Source organism: Halichoerus grypus, chromosome 5 (genome assembly GCF_964656455.1).
Source record: "Halichoerus grypus chromosome 5, mHalGry1.hap1.1, whole genome shotgun sequence".
In the NCBI taxonomy this organism is placed as follows: domain Eukaryota; kingdom Metazoa; phylum Chordata; class Mammalia; order Carnivora; family Phocidae; genus Halichoerus; species Halichoerus grypus.
The window spans coordinates 178,878,684-178,903,821 of NC_135716.1; the positions used below are offsets into that span (position 1 = coordinate 178,878,684).

The following is a 25,138-nucleotide window of genomic DNA, read 5'->3' on the forward strand; positions in this document are numbered from 1 at the left end:
CTGCCTCGGTTTCCTCACCGGTAAAACGGTGATAATGCTCCTTTGAAAGGTCATTGTGGTATCTAAATGAGATAACGTATGGCACGCATTTAGCACAGTGCCTGGTACGTACAGATGTTCCGCACTCATCTCCTGGGGTGCTCTGTCTCTCTGGTCCTTTCCGTTTCTCAGAAACCTCTTCGTTGTTTGACTTGAAGCGGCTGCAGTGCTGAGGTTGGGCAGTAGAGGGCACTCTCGACATTGCCAACGCGGAGCACCAGGCCACCGGGAGGCGCAGGCCTTTGCGGGTCCTCCGGGGGCGGGGAGGTGGGCGCAGGTGTGATGCAGCTTGGCTCCTGGGCCAGGGCTCCCCTCCCAGGGCTGAGGGTCCCGGGCTCGAGCCTGCAGCCTCGGTCATCGGGTCCCCCATCTGAACTCCCACTGCTAGTTCTAAACAAATCGCCCGGCTTCTCCAAACGTCGGCGCGGGCGCCAGTCCCCAGGCCGGTGGGGAGGCGCCTCCCGCAGAGCCGCTAGACGTTGATGAAGGATCCCTGGTCGCCGTTGGCCGTCTCCGGCTCCACGCAGCGCCCCTTCCTCCGCGTGACCCTGCGGTTCCGGTGGAATTTGGCGTAGCAGCGCAGCCCTGAGCGAAGAGAGGCCAGCGGGTCAGGGGCGCCCACGGCCAGGGCCCTCCCCTTCCTTCCTTGCGCCCTCTGGGACTCCCTGCACCCTCTCACCACCACCCTACGCTGCCCTACAACCCACCCACTCTCCCAGGACAGCCTGAATGGGCTTTAAAAAGGCGATCATTGGGGGAGAAGGGAAGGAGGGACGGATGGAGCACAGGGGCTATTTAAGGCCCCCCAAACTATTCTGTGTGATACTGTAATGGTGGGTACCTATTACGATGCATTTATCAAAATCCATGGAATGTACAATGCGGAGAGTGAATGTGAATGCAGATTATGGACTTTATCAACGTTGGTTCCTCCACTCTAAAAGCCGAACCACACTAATGCAAGTAATAACAAGGGGACTGTGCAGGGGGAGAGGGTATATGAAAACCGTGTTTTCTGTGCCACTTTTCTGTAAACCCAAAACTGCTAAAAAAAAAAAAAAAAAAAAAGGTCTATTAAAAAAATTTGTAAAGGAATGCAGGTTCTGCTCTCCCCTATAAAACCTCCCGTGGCCCCCCCTTGCACTCAAAAGGAGATCCAAACTTCCTACTCTGGCTTACAAGACCCCCTGGGACCTGGGCCTGCCTCCTCTCTGCCCTCTTCACTTCCCACTCCCCTCTTCATGAGCTCCAGCCACACTCAGTCTTCTTGCTTTTCCTCAATAGCCAGCCATGTTCTGCCTCAGGGCCTTTGCACTTGCTGTTCTTGCAGCCAAACCCCCTTCCCCAAGCTCTTTGCATCATTGGCTCCTTTGTGGCCCCAGCCATGTTCTGCCTCAGGGCCTTTGCACTTGCTGTTCTCGCAGCCAAACTTCCTTCCACAAGCTCTTTGCATCGCTGGCTTCTTTGTGGCCTTCAGGTCTCAGAGACCCTCCCTGACCACTCAAACTAAAGTCAGTGTGGCCCTTTTGGCCCACCAGTGGGAGGGCTTCAGAGCTGAAGCTCTCTCTGTCATGACCACAGGCATCCCCTGAGATACATGGGTAGACATAATTTTTATTTAAGGCCTCAGAAGGCCACCTCCTCTTGGTGGTGGGGGCAAGGGATGTGAGTGTGGCCTGAGCAATCCCTACACTTCAGGTTAGGAGTTGACCCCAGGGAGAGAGGACATTGCTACTTGAAGATTCACTTATGTCACTACCAAGAGAATAAAGGAACCGCTGTGAAGTTTGTGCTTAGGGGCCTAGAATTTACACCTGGGTCACTGGGCATCTAGACATGAGGTCACACAAGTGACACTTGGAAAGGGGCAGGGGATTCATGAGCAGGAGTGCTTGGTTTCCACAGAAGCCCTTCTGGAACCCTCCACAACTCAGGCTGGCCTTGACTGCTGGACTTCAGCCCTGGGCCCTCAGAAATCCTCAGGACTCTTGGTCCTCATGAGGGTTCCTGGCCTCACCTAGATCCCTCTGGTGTGTCATCTTAGTGACAAACTCCTCCTGGTCCAGCTTTAATGAGCTGCCCAAGCTGTCATTTCCATTCTTCTTTTTTCTCTGGAGCCTGAGTCTCCAGGGAGGAAGCAAGAGTTTCCTCCAGGACTGACCAGTGCCAGACAGATCAGAGGAAATGAGCAGATAGGGCTTTGGATGCAGATACATCTTTTGGATGCCTGCAAAGCTGCCCCCTCCCACCTGAGGTCCAGGGGAGGAAAGAAGGAAGGATTCCTGGACTCAGTAGGGCCACATCCCCCTCGCCTGGGTGCCTGGGTTGGACCTGGAGGCCAAGGACTATGATTGGGCCTCAGCACTGTTCTGGACTCTGTGGACTAGAGTGCCCTCTGGCCTGCTCCACACCTCAGTCTCCTGCTCTGTGAAATGGGTCCCCAACCCTGCACGCAGGTAACAGAAGATAGTTTCCCAGCATCTCCTGCCCCTCCCACCCCTGCCTGCCTCCATCCCCTCACCTCTCTGTCTCCACTCCTGCCCCCCAGAGTCCTGCAGCCAGACCATGTCATTCTCCAGCTTAAAACCTGCCTGTGACTTCCAATTATAAATCAAAAGATCCTGTGTGATCCTCCCCACCAGCTTCTCCCACCTGGCCCTGGGGCCACCTTCTCTGTTGGCCACTGTGTGCCAGGCCCACTCAAACACGCCAGCCCTGTTCCTGCCCGAGGTCCTGGCTTCTGCCCTGCTTCATGCCTGGGGCTCTCCCTCCCCGCACCCCCATCCTCAGCTGGCTGGTTCTGCTGTCCCCTCCTGTCTGTCCTTTCTAAAACAACCCTGACTCCTCATCACACCACCCTGATTTTTGTTACAGCCCTTATTTCTTTCTAAAGACATCTCATCTCTGGATTTGCTTACTATCTGCACATCTCACTAGAATGGAATCCAGAGGGGCAGTTTGCCTGTTCTCTTCGCGGCTGAATCTAATCTCAAGTCTCCAGAATGGTACTGGACACGTCGTGAGCACTCAGTAAATATTTCTTGATTGACTAGACCCAAGTAGCTTTATTGCTTGCACAGCAGATAATTTTTGAGGCTCATATGAGCAAAAATAGGGCTCGTATCTAAGGATGGTTAATAGAAGGACCAAGACCAAATTCTCCAACTCAGGGCATGTGAACAACCAATTAGCTACCGAATGATATTGAGTAATTATTGTTCATGTTTGTTTGTTTTTTTGTTTTCCTTAGAGAGAGTGTGTGTGCGCGAGCAAGGGGTGAGGGGCAGAGAGAGAGGGAGAGAGAGAATCCCAAGCAGACTCCACACTCAGTAGTGAGTCCGACACGGGGCTCGATCCCACAACCCTGAGATCATGACCTGAGCCGAAACCAAGAGTCGGATGCTCAACCGACTGAGCCACCCAGGTGCCCCGGTATTTTATTTTTCAAAGAGTACTTATCTTTTAGAGATATATACCAAGGGGCGCCTGGGTGGCTCAGTCGTTAAGCGTCTGCCTTCGGCTCAGGTCATGATCCCAGGGTCCTGGGATCCAGCCCAGCATCGGGCTCCCTGCTTGGCAGGAAGCCTGCTTCTCCCTCTCCCACTCCCCCTGCTTGTGTTCCCTCTGTTGCTGTCTCTCTCTGTCAAATACATAAAATCTTTTTTTAAAAAAGAGAGCTATATACTGAAATATTCACAGATGAACGATCTGTTGCTTCAAAATCATACTGGAATGGGGAACTGAGTGGGGGAGAGACAGCAGAGATTGGCAGTGAGCTGGTAAGTATTGAAGCTGAGTGATGGGAAATGGGGGTTCATTATTGCAAACACGAGTATTTGAAGGTTTTCAGAATATAAAATTAAAAATATTCCCCCACTTTTCTAGCTGTGTGAGTATGGGCAAGTCGCTTAACTTCTCTGTGCCTCAGTTCGCTCAGGTGTGAAACAGTGATGGTAAGAGCTCCTTTCGTGGGATGGTTGTGAGGATGATCATAACGGGAGTGAAGTGCTCGGCACAGAGCCTGGCACGCCCGCCGGGGCACACCTGGGCAGGAGGGCACGCCCGCTGCAGCTGGGAGCTCAGAAGAGCTAAGGACATAGCTGGCCAAGTGCATCCCCCCTGGGACAGGGCTGGGAAACCCAGCCCCCCACCCCCTCATTCTCACACTTGGAATGCCTCCCCTGGGGTAGAATTCTGGTGTACCAGCCTTCTCAGATTTGATCTTATATAAAGAGATGTGCTCCTCTCCTCCCTTCTCCCACCTCCAGATCCTAGGAGATCATGCCAGCTTGTATTTCAAGAGGCGAGAAAAGCAAATCTGAGAAACGATGCCAGGAATCGAGACTGCATGAGTTCACAGACTGGGAAGGCACGGAGCAAAGCTGTTCTTGCTCACGTCTTCAGCTCGCGAGGGATCCCGCTGCCCTCTCCTCCGCCACAGGCCCCTGGGCCCGCCCTCCACCCTCCGCAGGGAAGCCTTGGCCCCCATTCCGCGCAGAACCAGCTTGGAGAAGAAGGGGTTTAGTGGCCCTGGGAGCACAGGGGCACTCCCCTCCCCGAGAGAATGGGGCTCACCTTCCATACACATGCAGTCATCAAAGCATTTGTTGTTGAAGCCGCGGTTGTGGGGCGTGCAGAGATGCTCTCGCAGGTCACAGCAGGTGCCTGCCCACACAGCAAGGCCACCGTCAGCCGAGCTGCCTGGACCCTCCCCCCCTCCCCCCGGCCGACGTGCACACGGCCCCGCTGGGCGGGAGATCCATCATTTCCATGGCAGGGCCGTGCCCTGGCAGGGTGTGCCATCTGATGCACAAGGCTCCCTACCGGGACCACCAATGGATAGCATGGCCAGGGCCGCCGGGGGGCCGGTGGCGGAGACCCCAGCTGCCCCAGATGGGCAATTGATAGATCATGGGCGGAGCGAAGGCAGTGTGGGATGGCCTCCCAGGGAGAGGGGGCGGAGCAGCTGGGGGTGGGGTGAAATCAGCTTGGAGCTGGGAGGGGCCTCCAGGATCATTGCCGCCAACGTCTTCTTTGACAGATGGGGAAACTGAAGCTCCCCGGGGAGCAGCGGGAGGGCCCCAGGGAGGCCCCAGGGAGGCCTGAGGCAGCGGTTCGCCCCCCACAGACCCAGTCAGCTCCTAGGGCCACTGCCCAGTTGGCCCAAACTCAAGCCTTTTCTTTCTGCTCAGGGTGAAAACAATGGTTTGGAGAGGCAACAGCCTGTCCGGGAGCTGGTGGTCTGCCTTAAACAGCGCCGAATTGCTGCTTTGGTTGCTATTTTGTGGAATATTCTGGCCGCTGAATTAACAAGCATGGCACTGTGGAAGTGGGCCGCTTGGGTCTCCCCCCCTCACCCCCGTGCTGTCTGGAGGTGAGGACAGCAGTGAGCTGGCGGCCTCCAGTGTTTGCACCTTCAGGAGCCACCAGGCCGATGTCACGCTGGTTCCGCAGCAGCCCCACCCCCCAGCAGAGGGACCAGGGCCTGGCCGGTCCTGCCCAATGGGGCCTCCGTCAGCAGGCAGTCTTGCTCTGGAGCTCCCCATCAGGCTGAGACTGCATCACAGGTTTCTGGGTCCATTCCTGCTTCCTCCCCCCTTTTGCCATTCACAGGCCTTCCCTCTTCCCCCAGAATAAACCTCCTGCACTTGGAACCCCACCTCGGTATCCGCTTCCCGGGGCCCGAACCGACCCGACAAGGGCCAAGGGCCAGCAGTCCCAATGTCAAGCCCCTTGTTTGTAGACTGTATGATGGGCGCAGCTGCTATACAAGGAGGGTGTCATGCCCCTCGCCCCCCACCCCCACAAAGCCCGGCGGTGTCATAAGGGGACAGGGACAGAATTAAGCCCGAGCAGGTGTTAGGAGGAGGAAGTCGAGAGAGGGCTCATCCTGACTTGAGACAGCATGGGGCAGGGGTGAAGAACCACACAGACCCAGGTTTGAGCTACCTCCTCGCTGTGTGACCTCAGCCGAGACACTCAGCCTCTCTGAGGTTCGGTTTCCTTGCCTGAACACTGGGGATGAGAGAGGCCCTTTCTCGGGGTTGCTATGAGGACTTAATACAGGACGACAGCAACTCTCAGTAGAGCGGTAGCCCTGATTGTTATCATTTGTCCTCCCTAAAGGGTCAGGGACCCACAGGCCCTGCTCGTGGGCCTGGGAACGGCCCCAGCCCTGCCCGTGGATGCTGCTTGGGTACCTGGCAGGCAGTCCTGGTGGTGGTCGCACGGCTCCCCTTCAGCTGGTGATGTCTCGTTACCATCGCTGGAGAGTTTACCCCGGTGTTTCTCTGGGGACAAGAAGATGTGTCGTCAGAAGCTGACGCCCAGCAGAGCAGAGAGACTGAGCACAGGGGCTCATACCGCCACTTGCGCTGTGTTGTGTGGATAAGACTCTACCTCTCTCTCTGCCTTAGTCTTCTCCTCTCTAAAATGGGATCAATAGCAGGGTAGACCCAACAGCTGGTTTTTCAGGGGAAAATGAGTTGGTAGAGGAAAACATTTGGCCTGCGATCAGCACTTGATAACAGCATTTGCGTTTTGGGTGTTAGTCCCAGTTTAGACTGCATGCCCTTCCACTCTGGACATCTGTAGGTCAGGCTGGGTTCACTGGGGCCCTCACCCCAATAGACAGTGGGCGGGGGAGGGAGCCCAGGCATGGGGTGGCCGGGGAGGTGGACATACCTTTCTTTTTAGCAGAGGGCCAGACTTCAGGTTTTAAGTCTTCATAATCGGTCCAGTCGAACAAAGCCATGTCCAGTGTGGGCATCACCTCCCCATCAGGCCTGGGCTGAGCCTGCAGAAGGGGCATGGAGAAGAGTGAAGCTGGAGCTCCCAACAGGTGGGAGCGGAAATGTGGGACCCCGGGGCCAAATGGCAAAGAAGGGACTCCTCAGAGGCCAGCTTATCCCCTGCTGGGCAGCCTGAAATCCCAGCCCCAGGGACAGGAAACAGCTGCCTGAGGCTCAAGCTCCAGGAGCCACCATCCTGCAGGATGGTATGGATGCAGATGGGTGAGTTATCCCTTGGGCCCCTGGGGGAGGGGCTGGGAAAGCAGTTGCACCTGCTCAAGGTTTCTACACCTGTGTTGTTGAGGGGAGCTGGATGAAGCCAAGCCACTCACTTCCCTGCCCCTTCTCTCCTCCACAAAAGTTATCAGTTCTCTGTGGCCCATGAGACCACAGCTCAGTTGGGCTCACAGCCCTGGCCAGCAGTCTCGGGGCTGGATCAGCACGCGGTAGGACATGGGCAATAAAGGCATCTTCTAGGGCTGGGTTCTCAACCGATGGGCTTCCGGGGGCCTTCGACAGTGTGGATCGCCATGTATTCCTTGGAGATGGTCCCTAGCTTTTATCAGACTCTCAAGGGGAGGGGGGGTGCCTGGCTGGCTCAGTTGGTGGAGCATGTGACTCTTGATCTAGGGGCTGTGAGTTCAAGCCCCACATTGACTGTAGAGATTACTTAAAAATAAAATCTTAAAATAAAAGAACCTCAAGGGGGTATGAGACCCACAAGGGAGTAAGAATGATCTACTGCTTAAAAAGTTTTATTTCTTGGGCGCCTGGGTGGCTCAGTTGGTTAAGCGACTGCCTTCAGCTCAGGTCATGATCCTGGAGTCCCTGGATCGAGTCCCGCATCGGGCTCCCTGCTCGGCGGGGAGTCTGCTTCTCTCTCTGACCCTAACCCCTCTCATGTGCTCTCTCTCATTCTCTCTCTCTCAAATAAATAAATAAAAATCTTTTAAAAAAAAAAGTTTTATTTCTTCTATACATATACTTTACTGATCATCTTAAATAATTTTATTTGGAAAAAAATTCAAAGCCACAAAAGGGGTCCAAGAAGGATGCACCTCTTGTTGATTTTTTATTTATTCATTTGAGAGACAGAGCGAGCATGAGCAGGAGCAGGGGGGGAGGGGCAGAGGGAGAGGGAGAAGCAGACTTCCCACTGAGCAGGGAGCCTGACGCGGGGCTCGATCCTAGGACCCTGGGATCAGGACCTGAGCTGGAGGCAGACGCTTCACCGACTGAGCCGCCCAGGCACCCCGGGGACATGGTTTTAAAAATTCTCTGGACTTTTGGGTATGTATCAAATTCTCCTCCGAGTTCCCCGCTCTTTTCCATGCAGAGCCAGCATGATGAGCTGGTGCTTGCTTCCTTGCCCGTCCCTGGAGTGAGCCCCTAGGACCACGCTCTTCCGGACAGCAACAGCCGTTTCAGGACAGAGCGAATGCTGGGCCATAGCTGAGCTGGACGGGCATCAGGAGACCTGGTTCCGTGGCCTCAACCAACTCCCTCCCATCTCTGGGCCTCAGTCTCCCTGAATATACTCTGAGGCTGTTCTGGGGCCCCTTACCTGGGGCCACAGGGATGTGACGGGCAGGATCAAGGACTCTTCTGTGGCAGGTGCTGCTTCAAAGGTGGTTAGGTAGAGTATGGTGGGGGCCAGGCTGGTGGAGGACTCCTCCATCGTGGCATCCAGTGCCTGGTCTTCGGAGGGTTCTGCTTTCTTCATCAGGGAGCTAGGACCTCGGACCACAGCTCGGCCTGAGACACGGAGGGGGAAACACAGGGGCTTTATCTGCTCACCGCCCTGTGTCAGCCCACATCGAAACTCACATTTCCAACTGCAAGCAGGGAGGCGGCAGGGACCATGTGACAAGCCATCGGCTCAGCCAACATTCCTGCTGTCCCCCTTCCTGGGGAGGTGGAAATGAGGGACTGGGGTGGCAGGGAAAGAAGAGGGAGGGAATGTCTTGAATGAATTTGTGGTGTTGTTGGGGAGACAGCCCAAGGATTCTCTCTCTAAAGCAACATTCCAGCAAGTTCAAGTCCGGGTTGGTGGGTGCGGCCAGGGGTGCAAGTGTAACAAATGGGATCTAGTGGGATTAACTACGGAAGGCTTCCTGGAGGAGGTGAAGTTTGAGGAGGGGAGTCACGTGATGAGGCTAAGAGGCATTGCAGTGGGGGCGGAGACTTTGAGAAGGTAAGAGCCGCAGCTTATCATGTATAAACGAGTGCTTCCTATGTGGTGATAATCATCACCCTGTTTATTAAGCACCTGCTGTGTGGCAGGCCCCTGGTGTATGCTGGGTCCTGCCTTACAAGCATTATTTCATCTAACCACTGTAGGAACTCTTAGGAGATGGGTGCTTCTTCAGTTTCACCTACAGGGGAGGAATCTAAAGCACAGAGAGTTTAGGCAACTTGCCTCAGGACACACAGCCAGAGGACAGCAGAGCCTGGATTCGAACCCAGGTCCATCTGAGCACAAAACCAATGCTTTTTAACCACTGATGCCACCTTCCAAGACCCATGGGCATTGGGGTAGGTTGAGTGTGAGGGGGAGAGAGTGTGCAGGGTTGGGGCTGATCAAGAACAAAGGGAATTTGAGAGAAGCTGGGGGGCCCAGGCTCATCCTTACCTCTTTTTCTCAGGCAAGATCTGACTTTAAGGTTGGTTGGGTCCTTTGGGGCCACCTCGCCCTCCAGAAGCAAACCCCAGAGAGTAGATAGGGGACTTAGGGACCACTGAATCCACTCCATTCCTTTGATAGACAGGGAAACTGGGGCCCAGTCAACTGGAGCACCACAGCAGGTTAGCAGGGCTGGGCCTGGCCTCTAGACTTCCACTGTCCCCTCCTCCATGCACCCAACACACCGACTCCCTTAGGAAGGCCCCCTTGGCCTGATGGAGCTGGGGCCTGGAGCTGAGCCAGGAATGAGTTCATGCTCCAAGGATGCCAGCGTCCCCTCCCCAACCTGAAACGTGACCTCAAGGGGTGGGAAGCTACGTCTAAGCTGGGGTCTCTCAACCGTGTTCTGTCCACCTGGTGGGGGGGGGTCTCAGTAGGCCTGGCAGGGAAGAAAGCCCCAGCTGATGCAGGTGAAGGGGGCGCCGAGTCTCCATCACTCTCCTCCTACAGAACACTTGCCCCACGTTTGTGGAACTTGGTCTGCCCAGGAGGCCGTCTGGTCACTTGAAGAGACTCGGAAGCTGAGGTTGCCTGGTGGCCTTGGGGCCTGGTGAGACAGGAGGAACCGCCTGGATGGAGCTGCTGGGGCATGTTTGTTCAAGGACACAGTGGGCAAAGGGAGGGGGCAGCTGGGGCCAGGGGGCAGTGGGGCCCTCACAGGGATTTGGGGATGTGGGGGAAACTTAAAAGAAGGTGAGCAGGGCTGCAGGGGAGCACCCCAAGAGACACACAGGGCAGAGGCTGGAGGGATAAGGACACCTCATCTCTCCCTGGGTCATCTGTGTCCGGGTCGGAGGCCAGGGATTCCACGTCGAGAGCAAGTTGAGAATTAGCTACTGTTCATTGCCCCTGATGCTTGCCAGGTGCCATTCTGAGCATCTAAGTCATCTATGAATCGACCCTGAGGGTAGATGGGATGCAAAATTATCCTCATTTTGCAGAGGGAGAAACTGAGGCACAGAAAGGTGACTTGCCCAGGGCACATGGCCAGTAAGTTGCAGAGTCACAACCCGAACTTGGGCAGACCCAGCGCCAGGTTTCTAAGTGCTTGGTCCCCGCTCTGGGCTTCAGAGTTGATTAAGTGATGTGCTTAGAGGGCACTGAACTAGTGCATCTCAGTTCAGGGCTCATAGTGGGGTGGATTTAGGTCAGACACAAGGTAGAACTTCCTGACTTAGGAGGATCGTTCATTGTTGAGACGGAGCTTCGAAAGCTATGTATCCCTCTCTTCCCCTGTTCCACCACCAGGCCTCTCCCAGCTCCCTCCCCTTCCCAGATCACTTTGACTTTTGAGAGACCCCTCCCCTTCTCTGGGGGCCCACTGCCTGCCCTCTTTGGGGCCTCTGGATATCTTCCCAGGGTCCTCACATCATTGACACTTCACTCACGGCCTCCCCCTCCTGCTTGGAGAGCCCCCTTGGCCATTTGGGTATGACCTTCCCCCATGCCCCTACCCCTCCCTTCCAGGGCAGGACGCCAGCCCCCGCAGACCTCCGCTACCTCTGTGCAGCTTCAACCTCTCTCTGCGCCTCTTGTGCTCCCTGCTGCGTTTCTTGACCCTCTCTGACCCAGGAGACCGGTTCTCTTTCTCAGGGTAGGGCAGCGCCAGCCCCAGGAGCAGCTCCTTGTCCTGCACCAGGCCTGCAGGACTCTGCCCAGGCAGCAGCTCCCCTGCTCCTGGCAGCCTGGAGGCCTGCCTGGTGGTGGAGACCACAGTTCCGTCCTGGGCCCGGCCGGGCATGCCTGGGCCCCGCTCCTTCTTGCCCAGACCCCGCCGGCGGTGGTGGCTGGCTGGAGGCATCCACAGTGCTGGGTCCTGGAGGTCGATGTGATTCTCAGGAAGGTTCCGAGCAAGGGTTCCAGGTCCCAGGGAGCCTGCCAGGCTCAGCTCCAGGAGCACCAGGAGGGCGAGGAACAGCATAGGGACAATGTGGGTGCTGGGCCCAGCCATGAGCTCTGGTCTGGAAGAAAAGCAACACCATGAGTGGACAGCTTAGCAGCCCTCCTCCTCTTCTGCTTCCCCATTTCCAAGTCCCCTGGCCCACATTATTAGAGCCCGGTGTCTCTCAACAGGGATCGAGGACAACTTTGCCCCCAGGGGACATTTGGCAACGCCTGGAGACATTTTTAGTTGTCACAGCCGGGTGGTGCTGCTATTCCAGGGGCTGGGGTCAGGGATGCTGCTGGACGCCCCGCAGCTCACAGGATGACCCCACCATGGAGACTTCCCGGCCCAGAGAGACCACAGTGCCAAGGCTGGGAAGCCCTGGTTTAGTTTAAGCAACATCCAGCTTCCAGATGAGTCTAGAATCCCTTTCTCCACACGCACCTCTGCCCTTTGCCAAGTCCCCCAGAATGAGCTGAGTCCTTCCAAGCTCAGAAATAGGCCTGTCATCCCCGAGGCTTGACTCAAAGCGTAAATTCAAAGGAACAGAACAGCTTCTCTGAGCACGTGCCCTAGGCAGGAATCAGCTTTAGTGCTTCGCGGGAATTTATATCACTTTGTCCTTTCGACAAGCGTCCGAGGTGGCTCCCAGCATTTTCTGCAGCAGAAATTAACTGGCGTACTTGGCATTGCCATGTCTGTGCTCTGAACCTCGCTCACGGCTGCCCCAAGACAGCCCAGTCCTGTCCTTGCTCCTTTCTTTCCCTCCAAGGGCCCGGCAGGTTCTGACCCAGCTCTGTCCCTGCTGGGGCTGAGGAACTCTGGAAGCTTGGCTCTGCCGCCTGCTGGGTGGGGTGAGCTGACCCTGACCTACCCTCAGGATCACCCTCATTCTCCACCAGAAGTGGGGCCTCCTCCTGTGGGAGGAGGGAGTGACCGCCGGATGTCCCGGAGGACCTCGAAGCTAAGGCTCATAAGCCCTGTGGATGGGGTGGGGTGGGGTGTCTGCTGAAGTCTGGAGACCTCCCCCTGCGGCCCTCCCCCACGGCCCCCCCCCACAGCCCCCACCTCTGTACCAGTCTCACAGCGTCCGGACAAGTTCGGCACCAGGCTAGCCAGGCTGATTGAATTTTTATGGCCTCCCCGGGCCTCCTACGTAGCCATTAGGCAGGCAGAGGTGCTTACACAACCATTTCCTTTGATTTGCAGCCATGGGATCGCCCAGGGCCGAGGAAAGGTTGGTGGGCCTGTGATAATTCCCAGCATCTCTCCCTCCAGCCCTCTCAGTCCCTGCAACTCTCTCCCACCTCACCGCCCCCCACCCCCCGCACCCCCACCAGGTTCATCTTTAGGCAACTCCCAGTGAGGCCCTGGGAATGGTCATGGGCGGGGAGGGTAGGTGGGACAGGGAGGCTGGAGCCCAGCCGGGCTGACCCACTCTGAGGGGGTGGGGGGCCAGAGGGGGGGATTAGCTCCTCCCACCTTGCCTGGTCCCCACCATCCTTTATCCTGCTCTCCCTTCATCCCAGCCAGGAGTGTGCTGGTCCCCGGGAGGCCCGGGCCCTGTCCCCACCACTGCCCTTAGTTCTGCTCTTCCTGGAACCATGGTCTGAGAGAAAGAGGCTGCCCTATATCCCTTCCCACCTTGGGAGCTGCATGCACGTCCTGGGAGAGCCTCAGGAGCTGTGTGGGACCGTGGGATGGCTTGGGGTGACAACTCCAGTCTCATCACACACCCTTGCATTCCTCAGACTATACACCATGCAGCCCCGGCCCGCTCTCCTGGCCGCCTCACGGGCCACAAGAGGATTCTGCCCCCTCGGCCTCACCTCCAGCCTTTCCATAATGAGGGCTCTGGAGGCCCAGCTCAGGCAGCCAGGCCCGCGCTCCGGAGCTCCTGAGCAGCTGGGTGGGAGGAGGGGCCCATTCTAAAGGCCTGTCAGTCAAGTATTGTTCTGCTCCCAGGAACCCCTCAAACCCGGTTTCCAGGCCTGAGGCAGATGTGGGCTGCTCTCCAGACTGGCGTTGGCCAGACTTAGCTCTCCGTGTGGCTGAGAAAGGCTTTGAGGCTGTGTGGGATGCTGTCCCCCACCCGGCCCAGCCCTTCTGTCTCGCAGGGACAATAGCCCCAGAGAAGCCCACAGAGCGCCCTCCTGGGAGGGAAGCTTTGGAATCCCCCCTCCCGCGGTGGGAGTCGGTGAGGCAGGTCACTCCAGAAGTGCAGGAAGAGGCCAGCGAAGCTTGCAGAGAAGGAGGGGTGGGCTGAGCCGCGGGCCTGTGCTTGACACGAAGCTAGTCAGTGACTCCCAGAGCCAAGGTCTGAGCTCACTGACCCGCCCCTGGGGGGCGCTGTCTCAGGGGACGGCCCCTCCTCTGCAGAGCCCAGAGAGGAAGCCTGTCCCCACACCCTCAAGGCACCACGAGCCCATCCGTAGCCATCTCTCTGTCTCTCTCTCTCTCTCTCTCTCACTGAAGTCCTGTTGCCAAGACTCTTCTAGTGGCTGTGGGTCTGTTTAATGTACCCCAACTAATTTCAGGGCCATCTTTGCTCCCTCCCTCCCTTTGCACCCCACAAATCATGCACGAGCCAGCCAGGGGCCAGCAAGAGGGGGATTTCGGTGTGTAGTGCTGATGCACCCACGGGGAGCCGTTCCTCTGCCAGGACCTTCTCCGCACCATCCTGCCCCAGACCAGCCCATACTCCTGACAGATTTCTCTGAGCCTAACCCTTGCCTGCTTAAAACTGTCCTTGGCTCCCTGTTGCCTTCCCATTTAACCATGGACTCCTTACCTTGGCACTCAAGACCTTGTATAATGTGGCCCCGACCTGGCTTTGTAGCCTCGACTTCTACTCCCTCCCCTTCACAGCCAACCAGAGACTATTCCCTGGGCCCCAAACACACCCCTCCTTTCCTGTGTCTATTCTCACTTGGGCTGTTCCCTCCGCCTGAAACAACCTCACCTCTCCACCCCCATCTCTCTCTATCCAAATCCTGCCCATCCTCTGGGGTCCATCCCAAATGGTCCTCTCCTCCAGGAAGCCTCGTCCGTCCCCCAGTTATGAGTGCTCCCACACAGCTTTGTCCAGCTCTTGAAGACCTCCCGTGCTGTCTCGTGCTGGGGCAGTTGGCCTTTTTTTTTAAGATTCTGACTGGACAGAAAGATCCTACGGGTCTCCATCCCACTCTTCCCTCTGTTCCTATGACATCTATAGGACCCTGCAAATAATAGGCACTAACTATGGATCGGGATGGAAGTAGATTGAGCACAAACTGACAGCCGCGCAGAAGATCACAAATAAATTCTCAGGGTGTGTGTGTGGGTGTGTGTGTGTGTGAGAGAGAGAGAGAGAGAGAGAGAGAGAGAGAGCTAGCGCTGGAGTGAGGGCTGAGGATCCTGGCACCACTTTGCCCTGATGACTACATGGAGCCCTCTCTCCAAGCCCACAGGATTTGTATGCAGATCTTGGCACAGCCCAGCAGCCAAGATGCCAGCCTGGCAAAGTGCCACTCAGGAAACGTGGGATTCTACAGAAGTGGTGCCAGGGATCCACGGCGATGAAGGGCTCCAATCCATTTCTGTCACTCTGGAAGCCGGTTGGAGGCTGCGTCACAAAGCGCCAAGCATCCAGGCAGAAAGGGGCAGCAGGTGCCCACCTCCCCCAGCCCCGTCAGCCCTGGACGGTTCTGCCTGTGGCTTGCTCACCAAGTCTGCTCTGCTGCGTCCCCAGCAGCCTGGAGGAGAGCTGTCGAGGGACATCAGGACCCGTCCACAGCCCAGAGATGGCCCTCGGCCCTCTCATAACTGAGATCTAAGTGACTCACTAAAAGCAAAACAAAACAAAAGCAAACGTAATCATCGGAGCCGCTGTTTCCTGGGGAAATGTGGGGCCCAGGCTCTCACATGCTGATTTCACCCACTTCTTACAGAGTCCTCTCAGCTACCCTGCGCAGCGTGCCATTTTCCACACTTTTACAATGAGGAAGCTGAGACTCTGGGCAGGGGGCGGGGTAAACCACACATCCAAGATGATGCGACTCACGCCGCACACACATGACAGTCCTTGCAGACCCTGCCCGTGCACTGAGCTTCATCGGGGTCCCCTGCCTCGCCCTCATAATCTGTTATTGCTGTGAGTGCAGTCAAGGCCCAAGAGGGGGTCCAGACACTGGCAGCTGGGGACAGAGGGGAAAGAGCTGACCTCATGTCCTTAAGCTGTCTCTACACGGTGGGGACAGCTGACCTGCAAACTGTCGCCATCCAAAGGCTGCATGTGCAAATGAAGGCAATTAATTGAGCCTGGAGTGGGCTTTGATTCCTGACCCCTCCCCCACCAACAGCCTGGCATGTGGGGGCTGAGAGACTGGGGGGACTGCTGCCCCACCTGCCTGGCAGACAACTGTGGAGCTGGGATGCCCCTGGGCATCCCAGGACAGCTGTAGGTTCACATTCCTGCTTTGCTGATCAGCTCATCCGCTGCATGGTGGGTTGGGGGATGGTGGGTTGGGGGCGGGAAGCAGGGGGGAGGTGGGTGGGGGTGGGAGTAGGGCTGGCTGAGGGGCATCCGATGGGGATCTGGGCCAGGAATATCAGTGATGCTCTGACGGAGCCGAGGATTAGGGAGCTCAGTCCGGGCTGTGAGCCAGACAACCACCCACTGGGAGAACTTGGCCCATGAATCCCTCTCCCTGACTCTGGGTCTCCTCCTCATGTGGGAAAAGGACACATTGGAGCCACCACATTTGGTAGAGATGTTTCAGGGGTCCTTTAGATGTTTGATTCCAACATTACTTTTTAAAAAATATATTTTAAACTATTCTGAAAGCTGTAGCAAAAACAGCAGACTCTCAGAGGCGTTCTCTGCTCCAATTTGAACATGAGTGTGCCATCACAACTCGGGTTCTCCCGGGTCACTGAAGAGTGTCCCAGGGATGTAAGGTGAGCAGTTTCAAAGAACCGTGCCCATTTGCACCTACTTATGTACCCACTCCAGGATTTTCTGGACGTGACTGACCAAAGCCAGTTAGAGGCCCAGCCTCCTCGGAACAAGTGCAACCCACAACCACTACATGCCTTCATATCCCCAAGGACGGGTTCTTTTTTCTCGCTGATTCGCTTTAAGGCAGGATTGTAAACTGGGGGCATAAGGGTGGTCACCTGGCATGTCTACGCAGGACGCTGAATGCTTAGGAGAGCTTGAAGTTGTGTCTGCCTGAGACAGGGAAAATTTTGATTCCGGGAAGAGATTCGTGGTGGGGGTGGTGGGGTGTTCTGTTCGTAAAACACTGCCTTTCTCAGTTTGATGTGTTGGGATTATGAATAAGATTCCATGGGAAATGATTTGCATTGCTCGAAAAAGTTGGGGTGAGGGGAATAGGGGAAGAAGACCACTGGATCAACAGGTTGGGTGGCCTCAGCCTTGTGTGCCGTGCCGGGGAGCCTGGGAATTTATGACTCACAGTGACAAGCTGTCTCTATCTGTCTGCCTAACTGACAGCCCCCTGTGGGGAGGGGTGACAGGTAATATCCTTCAGGATCTGGAGTAAGTCCCCAGGGGCTAGGAGCATCTCCTGAGGGAGTGTGAATTCAGAGGCCGTATTGGTGCATGCTAAAAGATAAAGCATGGGGCACCTGGGTGGCTCAGTAGGTTAAGCGTCTGCCTTCAGCTCAGGTCATGGTCCCAGGGTCCTGGGATTGAGTCTTGAGTCAGGCTTCCTGCTTGGTGGGGAGCCTGCTTCTCCGTCTCCCCCTACCCCTCTCCCTGCTTGTGCTCTCTCTCTCTCTGTCAAATAAATAAATAAAATCTTTAAAAAAAATAAAGAGCTCCCCCCCACTCCCAGCCCCTCGACACCCCCAGCCTGGGAGCCCTGGCAGCGACTATAGACCTGGAACCCCGGCTCAGTAGTGCTTAGGATGGATTTTGTTCAATGCAATAATCATCTCTGGTTTTACATTCCCATATGTCCATCTCTGGTTTTACATTCCCAATGTCCTAACTTGGAACCCATCTGTCTGACTCCTCCCTCTGGCGCCTCGCCCTCACCAGGTTGGCCGCTTCCTGGAAGGGCTGGACGTGGAGAATGGAGGGGTCCATCGCCAGGCCCTCCTTCTGCTCTTAGAACTGTGGGGCTGCCCGAGCTGGAGCTCCGGTTGGGGGGGTCTTAGAGCTCCTGGGAGCAGATTCCTGTCTTCTTTAGAGGGAGCTGACCCCCCCCAGGGCTGGAAAATGGGTAATTTTGCTTGTTCGATCAAAACTGTTATAGCCTAGATGAGAGGAGGGGAGGGACAGGCGGCTCATAAATTCATGGGCTGGGCTCCTCCCAAGGCATTTTGTGACTAGACTTTGTCCCTCTAGCTGCTCCCACCATCAGACCTCCTCATGAGTCCTAATGTCCCTATCTGTGAAATGGGACTATCAGTCTGTCATGAGGTAGGATTATTTAGGAGATCAGAATTTCTGTATGCTGCGTATCTGGGGAGGAAGCAGGATTCCAGTATGCATGGAACCCAGGTAGTGTATATGGGGTGGAAGGCAGCAAAGAGGTGCCCACTAGTGGGGTGCTGCCCTGGGCGCTGCTCACTGACATTCTGGGGCCTTGACAGTCTTGAGCTAGTCCCTACCCCTCTCCCTGGCCAGTAGGAAGGGCCCTCAGAAGAGCCAGAGCCCTACCTACCCTTCCATAGGCCTTTGAGCCAACCTGGCCTCACGCAGAGGACTCTGCATCTTGACCCCTGGAGCACCAGGTGTTGAGCACTGGGTGCTTCTCTGCAATGGAGGCTGCAGGGGAGAGTGACACCAGGTGGTCACCACTTGCTGAGCCCCTCTGGGTGCAGGACCTGGATGTCACGTCAGCCTCCTCCAGTCTGAAGGAGGAGACCTGGTTCTGCTCCAGAAATTGCCAGTCCGAGTGGGGATACTAGCCCTGGCCCTAGAGAGCTCCCAGTATGATAGGGGAGATCTAGGTCTTGCTTTGGGAGACTAGGATCTAGGGAGGACTCCTAGATGGATAAGAAAGACACCACTCCTGCCCACAAGGAGCTCTCAGCCCTGGCCCCAAGCTGCCCTTAGGGATTTCCCAGTCTGATAGGAGAGACCCAGATCCCTCCTTGGAAGTTCCCAGAACATGGGGAAAACATATCCTTTGCTAGAAGGAGATTCTAATCTGCGGGCAAAGACATAGTCCCCTGCTGTCCAAGTATCCCCACTCGGACCAGGTAGAGAGGCCGCAGGTCTAATGAAAGATCAAAGCACAACCATAACTAGCAATGATTCGAACACAGATGGCGGCACAAATCCATGAAGCTCCGCCATGGGAGGGCCCCATGGAGCCGAGCGGGAAGAGCTGTGTGACCTTGGGCGAGTCACTGAACCTCTCTGAGCCTCAGTTTCTTCTCCTATAAAATGCCAGGCCTTGTGAGGAAGAGGAGAGGTAAAGGTATATAAAGTGAGCAGTCACCAGTAAGGGCAAAATAAGCATAAGCCCTCCTTATTATGGGGAAGGGAGAGAGAGAGTGGGTGGCAAGTGGAGGTGGGGAGAGGGGTTGGTCCTGGAAGCATTTGTGCATCTGTGCCCGTGTGTGTAGGGGGGCAAGCGCAGGTGGTCCTGTCCTCAGTCCTCAGTGGGGTGATCGATGGTTTCCATGGGGTGGGGCAGGACAGGCCCAGGCCTGCCTGGAGAGGACCATTGTCTTGGTAAATGAGGTTTGGCTTCCCCACAGGGGCGGCCCCATCTGCTTACATTGTTTCCAACAGCAGCCTTGGGAATTAGCAACCCCCCAAGGCCTTACACCTCAAAAAACCTACGTAGGGGTGTTGAGTTGGGGGGCTCCTCAGAGCCCCCACCCTCCCACCCAGAGGCTCCCAGCTTTGTGCTTCTCTCTCCCAGTGTCCCACGCCCACCTCCTGGCCAGAGTCCTGACTTCTGCTACATTATAGGTAGCCACCCCTTCCCCCCAAGCAATCCTCTGGCACCCCTCTTCCCCAACTTCATTATCTTGGTGCCCAGACAATTTAACACCACTTTGCTGTTCGGTCAGAACCACCACTTAATCATCAAGTGACAAAATGCTTGCTGTTCGCTCTGGCAGAGGCCAGCGTGGAGTGGAAAGACACCTGGTGTCAGGCAGGCCTGGGGGTGGATCCTGGCTCCTGCACTTCTTAGCTGGGTGACCCTGGGCAAGTCATTTAACCACTCTGGGGTTCAGTCCCACATCTGAAAGAGGAATGTGTTGTTTGAGTACAATTTATTGGCCGTTTACTAATGGGGGGGCCCAGAACTTTATGCGCATTATCTAATTCAGCCCTTTGAAGTGGGCAAACAGGACTCAACATCAGGACAAAGCTTTGAGGGACTTGCCCAAGGTCACACAGTAGAGAAAGTGGTAGAGCTGAGACTTGAACCCATGGTTATTGACTCCAAAGGCAGGTCCTCTGACCACTCCTCATGCTACCCTCGGTGACCCATACCAGTGCCGGTGCTGTGACTCTCAAGGACAGCTCATGTGGGCGGCTGTGACCCAGAGCCTGGCACAGAGACCTTCAAGGACGGCTCATGTGGGGGGCCGTAACCCAGAGCCTGGCACAGAGAGAGCCTCAAAAAACTTGTAGTTTCTACAATGACTTCATCTCACCTGCTCTGGATTCTAGCAGGGGCCTTACCCCTTGTACCCCCACACCCACCCAGTGACGTGTCCCAGACGGTCAATGCCGGACCATGGCGTTGTGGTACGGAGAGCTGCCAAAGCTGGGACCTGGTGGTGGTGAGGGCAGGGCTTCTAGTGGCAAGGGTTCAGCCACCCTCCCATGTCCTTCCTGCGGAGGGCCTGTGTCCTTCCTGGGGAGGGCTTGTGCTCTGGTGGCCAGCTGGCCCCCTCAAGAGGAAGAGCAGCAGAAGACAGGCAGAGGGGCTGGAGCAGCAAGAGAGGCTGGTGTCACCCGAAAGGGCCAGAATAGGGATGCTCGTATGACACCTGCCCTTGGGAACATGCCCAGGACCCCTCTCTGGAGGGAGCTCCTGTTCTCCCCAGGCTGCAGACTCAGGGAGGCCAGGATGCAGATCCCCGCTCCCCCACATTCCTGGCTGAGACCAATGAAGGAGCTCCCTCCAGGTCACATAGCTAGGAAGCCTTTGGTGGGGATTCAAACCCATTCTGCCGGACTTGGGCAATCACTTCCCTGTCTATAACCAGGCACAGAAATCATCCTCATCTTCCAGAAGGATGAAGAGCCCCTAGTACCACGGGGATTTTCCAGGTGGCTTGCTCCCCCTCCAACCTTCCCATCTATGGTCCTTTGCTCCAGGGCCAACCCTGGATAACCTGTGGCTTGCAATTTTCAGTTCACTCCTAACCCCTTGACCAACGGTTCCATTGGATAGAACACGTGTGCACAGAGCACCGACTGTGTGTACTGGGACCACAAATGGAACAAGACCCAGCCCTGCCCAGGGAAGGGCAGACCACGAGAGAAAGGGAGGCAAGGGGGAGTAGGAGGGCTTCCCACAAGAGGGGACGGCTGACCTTGGCCTGCAAGGAGGGCAGGCTTGGACTGAATGCAGGGCAGGGGAGACATTTCAGATGGAGGGAAGAGCCCTGGCAAAAGCTCAGAGGAAGCCAGCGTGGAGATGCTCAGCCCTCGGTGGTGGCTGAAACCCAAGATGCAAACGAGAGTACTGTGGGAGGCAGGTAGAGTTGTTAATTGAGTGGCAACAGGGAGCCATTTGCAGGATTCAGGGCTGGGGAGAGGGGGTGGATTGAGTGGTGAGGAGGAAGGCAGAGAAGGTGGGTGAGGGTCAAGGAGGCTCTGAGCCAATTTCTGAGGGGTCGCAGGGGTCGCTGAGCTGGCTTTCCTGAGGATGGCTATGGCCAGAGGAGGAAGAGATGGCAGAGGGCCCTGGGTTGCCAAAGCTGGGCCTGTCTGCCAGGCAGGATCATGAGCAGGAGGCTGGATGGGGTGTGCCTGTGTCTTTTTTTTTTTTTTTTTAAGATTTTATTTATTTATTTGACGGAGAAAGAGATAGTGAGAGCAGGAACACAAGCAGGGTGAGTGGGAGAGGGAGAGCCCCTGTGTCTTCTTTAAAGAGAAAGGCTCAGGTTGCCAGCCCTGACTGGGGCTAAAAACCAGAACTTAGCCAGGAGAGCCTAGAACTTGCCAGCTGGGAGGTTTCCCTCTGCTGAAGTGGCCCTCATTAAGCCACTTGGCCCCTATCACTGCTGGACTCCTGGGGGGGTGTGTGTGTGTGTCACCTGCTATGAGGACAGAGATGCTATGATGGTCAGAGGCTCTGGGCAATTATACAGCAGGTCCAGGATACAACAAGACAATGCCCCCAGAGGAAAGGAAATGGCTTGTGAGCTAGTGCCATTAAAAAAGAAATCGGGGCAAGACAGAGGTTCAGAATTGGGAATGAGTCACATGGATGCCTCATGATGAATGACCAGCTGTTGGCAACATTGACTCAGCGACACTCCTCTCATTTTGGAAGCAGAGACCCTTTTCACCCTGATTTTTAAACTGATTTGAGGACAAGCAGAGAGGAGGATCGAGAAGAGAGGACAGTGCCTATGAGAGTGGGAACCCTGTAATGGGGGGGCTGCAACTGTGACCCCCATGTGGGAAGGGACCACAGTCCCGTTTCTCTGCAGTGTCTCTAAGGCTTGAATTGGTGATCCATATCCCCCTTGCTGTGGCGCCCCCAACCCCACCCCAGCCAGGGACTGAAGCCTCCCCCATGATCCCCAAGCGTGTACTGTGCTGGCATCCAATCTGTTTTTTTACCCCCACTGTTCCAACACACGTCCCTGTAGGTAGGTGCTATTATCCCCGTTTTATGAAGGGGACACTGAGGCTCAGAGACATGCGTTCCTTTGTCCACGATCACTCCCAGGGCCTCTGTCTGCCGGATCCCAGAGGGATGGTGCTGAACCCGCACCGGGACACTTCGGCGTGCCACAGGCTGGGAGGAGGGCAGAGTGGAGGAGTGCGCAGGGCAGGAGACCAGATGGAGGCGAAGGCCGGAGGGAACACCCAGTGGAAGAAAGCAAGAAGGAAACCCAAGAGCCCTCACGTCTCAAACCTCGGCTCCTGGCTCCCGCAGGCGGCTGAGACCCGGGTGCGCGAATGGAGAAAAGCCAGTGGGGAGGAAGAGGGCCTGAGCCGGGGCCGTCGGGGTTTGCAAGGGCGCGGAACTGGCCCGGGCGCGGGGCCACCGGCAGCGCCGGAAGGGCGCACCCTGAACCTTCTCCCCCCGACATACTTTAGCCCCCCAGGCAGCCTCGAAAGGGGCAGGAGGACATGCCTGCCAGCTCTGTTCGGGGCTCAGGAAGTCTTCGAAGCTTCTTCGAGCGGTGCGGACTCCCCAGTCCACTCCCCCGCCTTGGTGACCACCCAGAGACTCAGAGACAGAGAGACAAAGAGAGACGCGGTCCCAGAGGGAGGAGGAGAGTGGGCGACAGCCGCGACCCAGAGAGGGCGGCGAGGGCGCGCGCGAGACAGAGTGTCAGAGCGTAGAAAAGTGAGCGTCCGGCGGAAGGTGGGCGGACGCGGGGACCGGGAGCAGAGGCTGGAGACGCCGCGAGGAGCGGAGGCGGCGGACACACGGACCGACGGCTCCAAGGGCGGGGCGGGCAGGGAAGAAAGCGGGATCCTCACCTCCGGCCACAGTTCCCCGCGCGCCCCGCCCCTAAGCGCGCCAGGTAGCCCACCTTTGTCCGGGGCCGCTACCAGGTGAGGCGGGAGGGCGGGGCCAGGGGCGGGCCAAGGCCATGCCTTACCTGTCCGGTCAGCGGGGCGGGGGCCGAGGGGCGCGGGGCCGAGAGCCTGTGGGAGCCGAGCGCAGCGGAGGGCCGAGCCGCGAAGCAGGGACGGCGCGGAGAGGTGCGCGGGCGGCAGGAGGATGTGCCCAGGCTGAGTGGGGCTGGAGCGAAGGGGAGGGGGCGGGCGCGCGGGAAGGGGGCGGGCGCGCGGGGAGGGGGCGGGGGAGGGGCGGCTGGAGCGGGCTTGGCTAGCCCCCTGCTGAGGGGCAGCCCCGGGCCGGGCCGGGGCCCCCGCGCGCTCCCGGCCGGCGCGCCCTCGCCAGCTGCGCTCGGCGTTCCGGGCCCGCTCCCCAGAGGCCTAGCCGCCTCCGCCGCGAGGGCGCGGGGCAGACAAAGGAGGCAGACAAAGGCGGGCGCAGCCGGGCGGCCGTGCGGGCACCGGGCGAGGCGGGCCCACTCCTCCCGGTGCGTAAGAGCCGCCTCGGCGCTGCCCCGAGCGCGTGGGACGGGCGGGGCGCGGGCAGCGGTGGCGCATCTGGAGCTGCCCCGCCGGGAGTGGGCGACAAAAGGCCGCGGCAGGGGGTCCCTGGCAGACCCCAACAATGGATCGGAGCTGAGCGCTCAGCTGCGGCCGCGTCTGGCTGGGCAGGGGCCGGCCAGTCCCCAAAAGGATTATTCCGCCCAGGCTGTCAAATGGGACGGAAGAAATGCCCGGTGCAAGGAAGGCGGGACGGGGCACCGCGGGGCCTTTGTAGCCTCGAAAAGTGCGCGGAGCGGTGGGGCGGGGTTCTAGGAGAGGTCGCTCTTCGATAAAGGGGTATAGGGGGGGTCTTCAAACGTTACCAGGTGGGAATCCCGGGCGCTGACTGCCGCACTGGCGTGTCCCCTCCCCACCCCCCGGAGGGAAGGGAGAAATACAATTCTCCTACCCAACACACACACACACACACACACACACACACACACACACCGTCTTCCTCTCGCCACGCCCCGTCCAAAGTCCGTCTGATGCTCCCCAGCCCAGCCCCGCCGGGACAAAGCCAGCCCCAGGGGCGGCTCATCCATCACCGCGTGGGGCGCCGCGTCCCGACGACCCTGGGAGTCCGGGAATGCTGTGTTATGAGTCCCGCGGCCCCCATAACTCACGGCGGGGTCAGTGGGGCCACAGGCGCTGCAAAGATCAAAGAGTGGTGGGGCGGGAGTCTTGCCTGGCTCCCAGAGTTCGCCCAGTGGCTTCCATTTCGACTTGTTTTCCTCTTCCTCCAGAATGTGGCAATTATGGCTCAGAGGTTTAGGAGCTCCGTTCTGTGGTCTGGCCAGATGCCTGGGCTTATCTGCTGATTGCCATTCCTGGTGCCCTCCGGCAAGGCGCCCAACCTCTCTGAGCTCATCATCATCATCCCTAACTCTTGGAGTTCAAGGATTAAGTGCGATGGCCTTTGTAAGGAGATAATGTTCCTAAGATCCTGACCTCATGGGAAATGCTCTAGAAAAATTAAGTGCTATTGTTATTGTAATATTATCAGCCTGATGGGCACCAGGATGGACTGGCTTCTGAGCAGAGTAGAGACCCAAACTGATAGGCTTTAACTAATTCCTTCCAATTCCTAAAGTTGGGAATAGACTGCTGTAGGGCAAGGACAAAAGTGGGGAGACAGGTACTGTGGCTTGGATGAGAGGGGGGTCTGTGGGCATGATTCTCCTTTTCAGGAATGAAACTGTGGCCAGGTATTCACTGCGGACTCTGGTTCAAAGGCTGCTACTCTGGCTCTTCACCAGTGGGGTGATCTTTTTTTTTTTTTAAGATTTTACTTATTTATTTGACAGAGAGAGAGAGAGCACAAGTAGGCAGAGTGGCAGGCAGAGGGAAAGGGAGAAGCAGGCTCTCCTCAGAGCAGGGAGCCTGATGCGGGGCTCGATCCCAGGACCCCAGGATCATGAGCTGAGCTGAAGGCAGACGCTTAACCAGCTGAGCCACTCGGGCGC

General features: G+C 57.1%; 2 protein-coding genes across 5 annotated transcripts in view; one reads left to right on the top strand and one right to left on the bottom strand.

Annotated features, from left to right (window-relative positions):
• DRAXIN (dorsal inhibitory axon guidance protein) lies at nt 1-24,033 on the bottom strand. Of its 3 annotated transcripts, none has more exons than XM_036065020.2 (7): nt 23,996-24,033; nt 11,005-11,474; nt 8,395-8,585; nt 6,724-6,835; nt 6,240-6,329; nt 4,615-4,704; nt 1-624 (listed from the first exon to the last, which is right to left on the bottom strand). In XM_036065020.2, the coding sequence occupies exons 2-7, from the start codon at nt 11,462-11,464 to the stop codon at nt 512-514; spliced, it is 1,056 nt and encodes a 351-aa protein (XP_035920913.1). In that variant the 5' UTR covers nt 11,465-11,474; nt 23,996-24,033; the 3' UTR covers nt 1-511. The 3 variants fall into 3 exon arrangements, with proteins under 3 accessions (XP_035920913.1, XP_035920903.1, XP_035920889.1); XM_036065010.2 differs by lacking the exon at nt 23,996-24,033 and adding an exon at nt 23,171-23,249; XM_036064996.2 differs by lacking the exon at nt 23,996-24,033 and having other exon boundaries at nt 11,014-11,474.
• MAD2L2 (mitotic arrest deficient 2 like 2) overlaps nt 23,005-25,138 on the top strand; it is a 12,400-nt gene continuing 10,266 nt past the window's right edge. The window contains exon 1 of one of the 2 annotated variants that reach the window (XM_036065073.2): nt 23,005-23,123. The gene's annotated coding sequence lies outside the window, so the exon portion shown is untranslated. Of the gene's footprint in view, nt 23,124-23,550; nt 23,618-25,138 lie in introns of those variants that run through there. The other variant, XM_078073793.1, reaches the window with a different exon arrangement.

What these genes read in the sequence shown, in the direction of transcription:
- DRAXIN (XM_036065020.2), bottom strand. Translation starts at nt 11,464, where the DNA reads ATGGCTGGGCCCAGCACCCACATTGTCCCTATGCTGTTCCTCGCCCTC. An exon ending in GCCCTCTGCTAAAAAGAAAG is followed by an intron (nt 6,330 to 6,723) that starts GTATGTCCACCT and finishes TCTTGTCCCCAG; the next exon opens with AGAAACACCGGGGTAAACTC. An exon ending in TGACTGCATGTGTATGGAAG is followed by an intron (nt 625 to 4,614) that starts GTGAGCCCCATT and finishes CTCTTCGCTCAG; the next exon opens with GGCTGCGCTGCTACGCCAAA.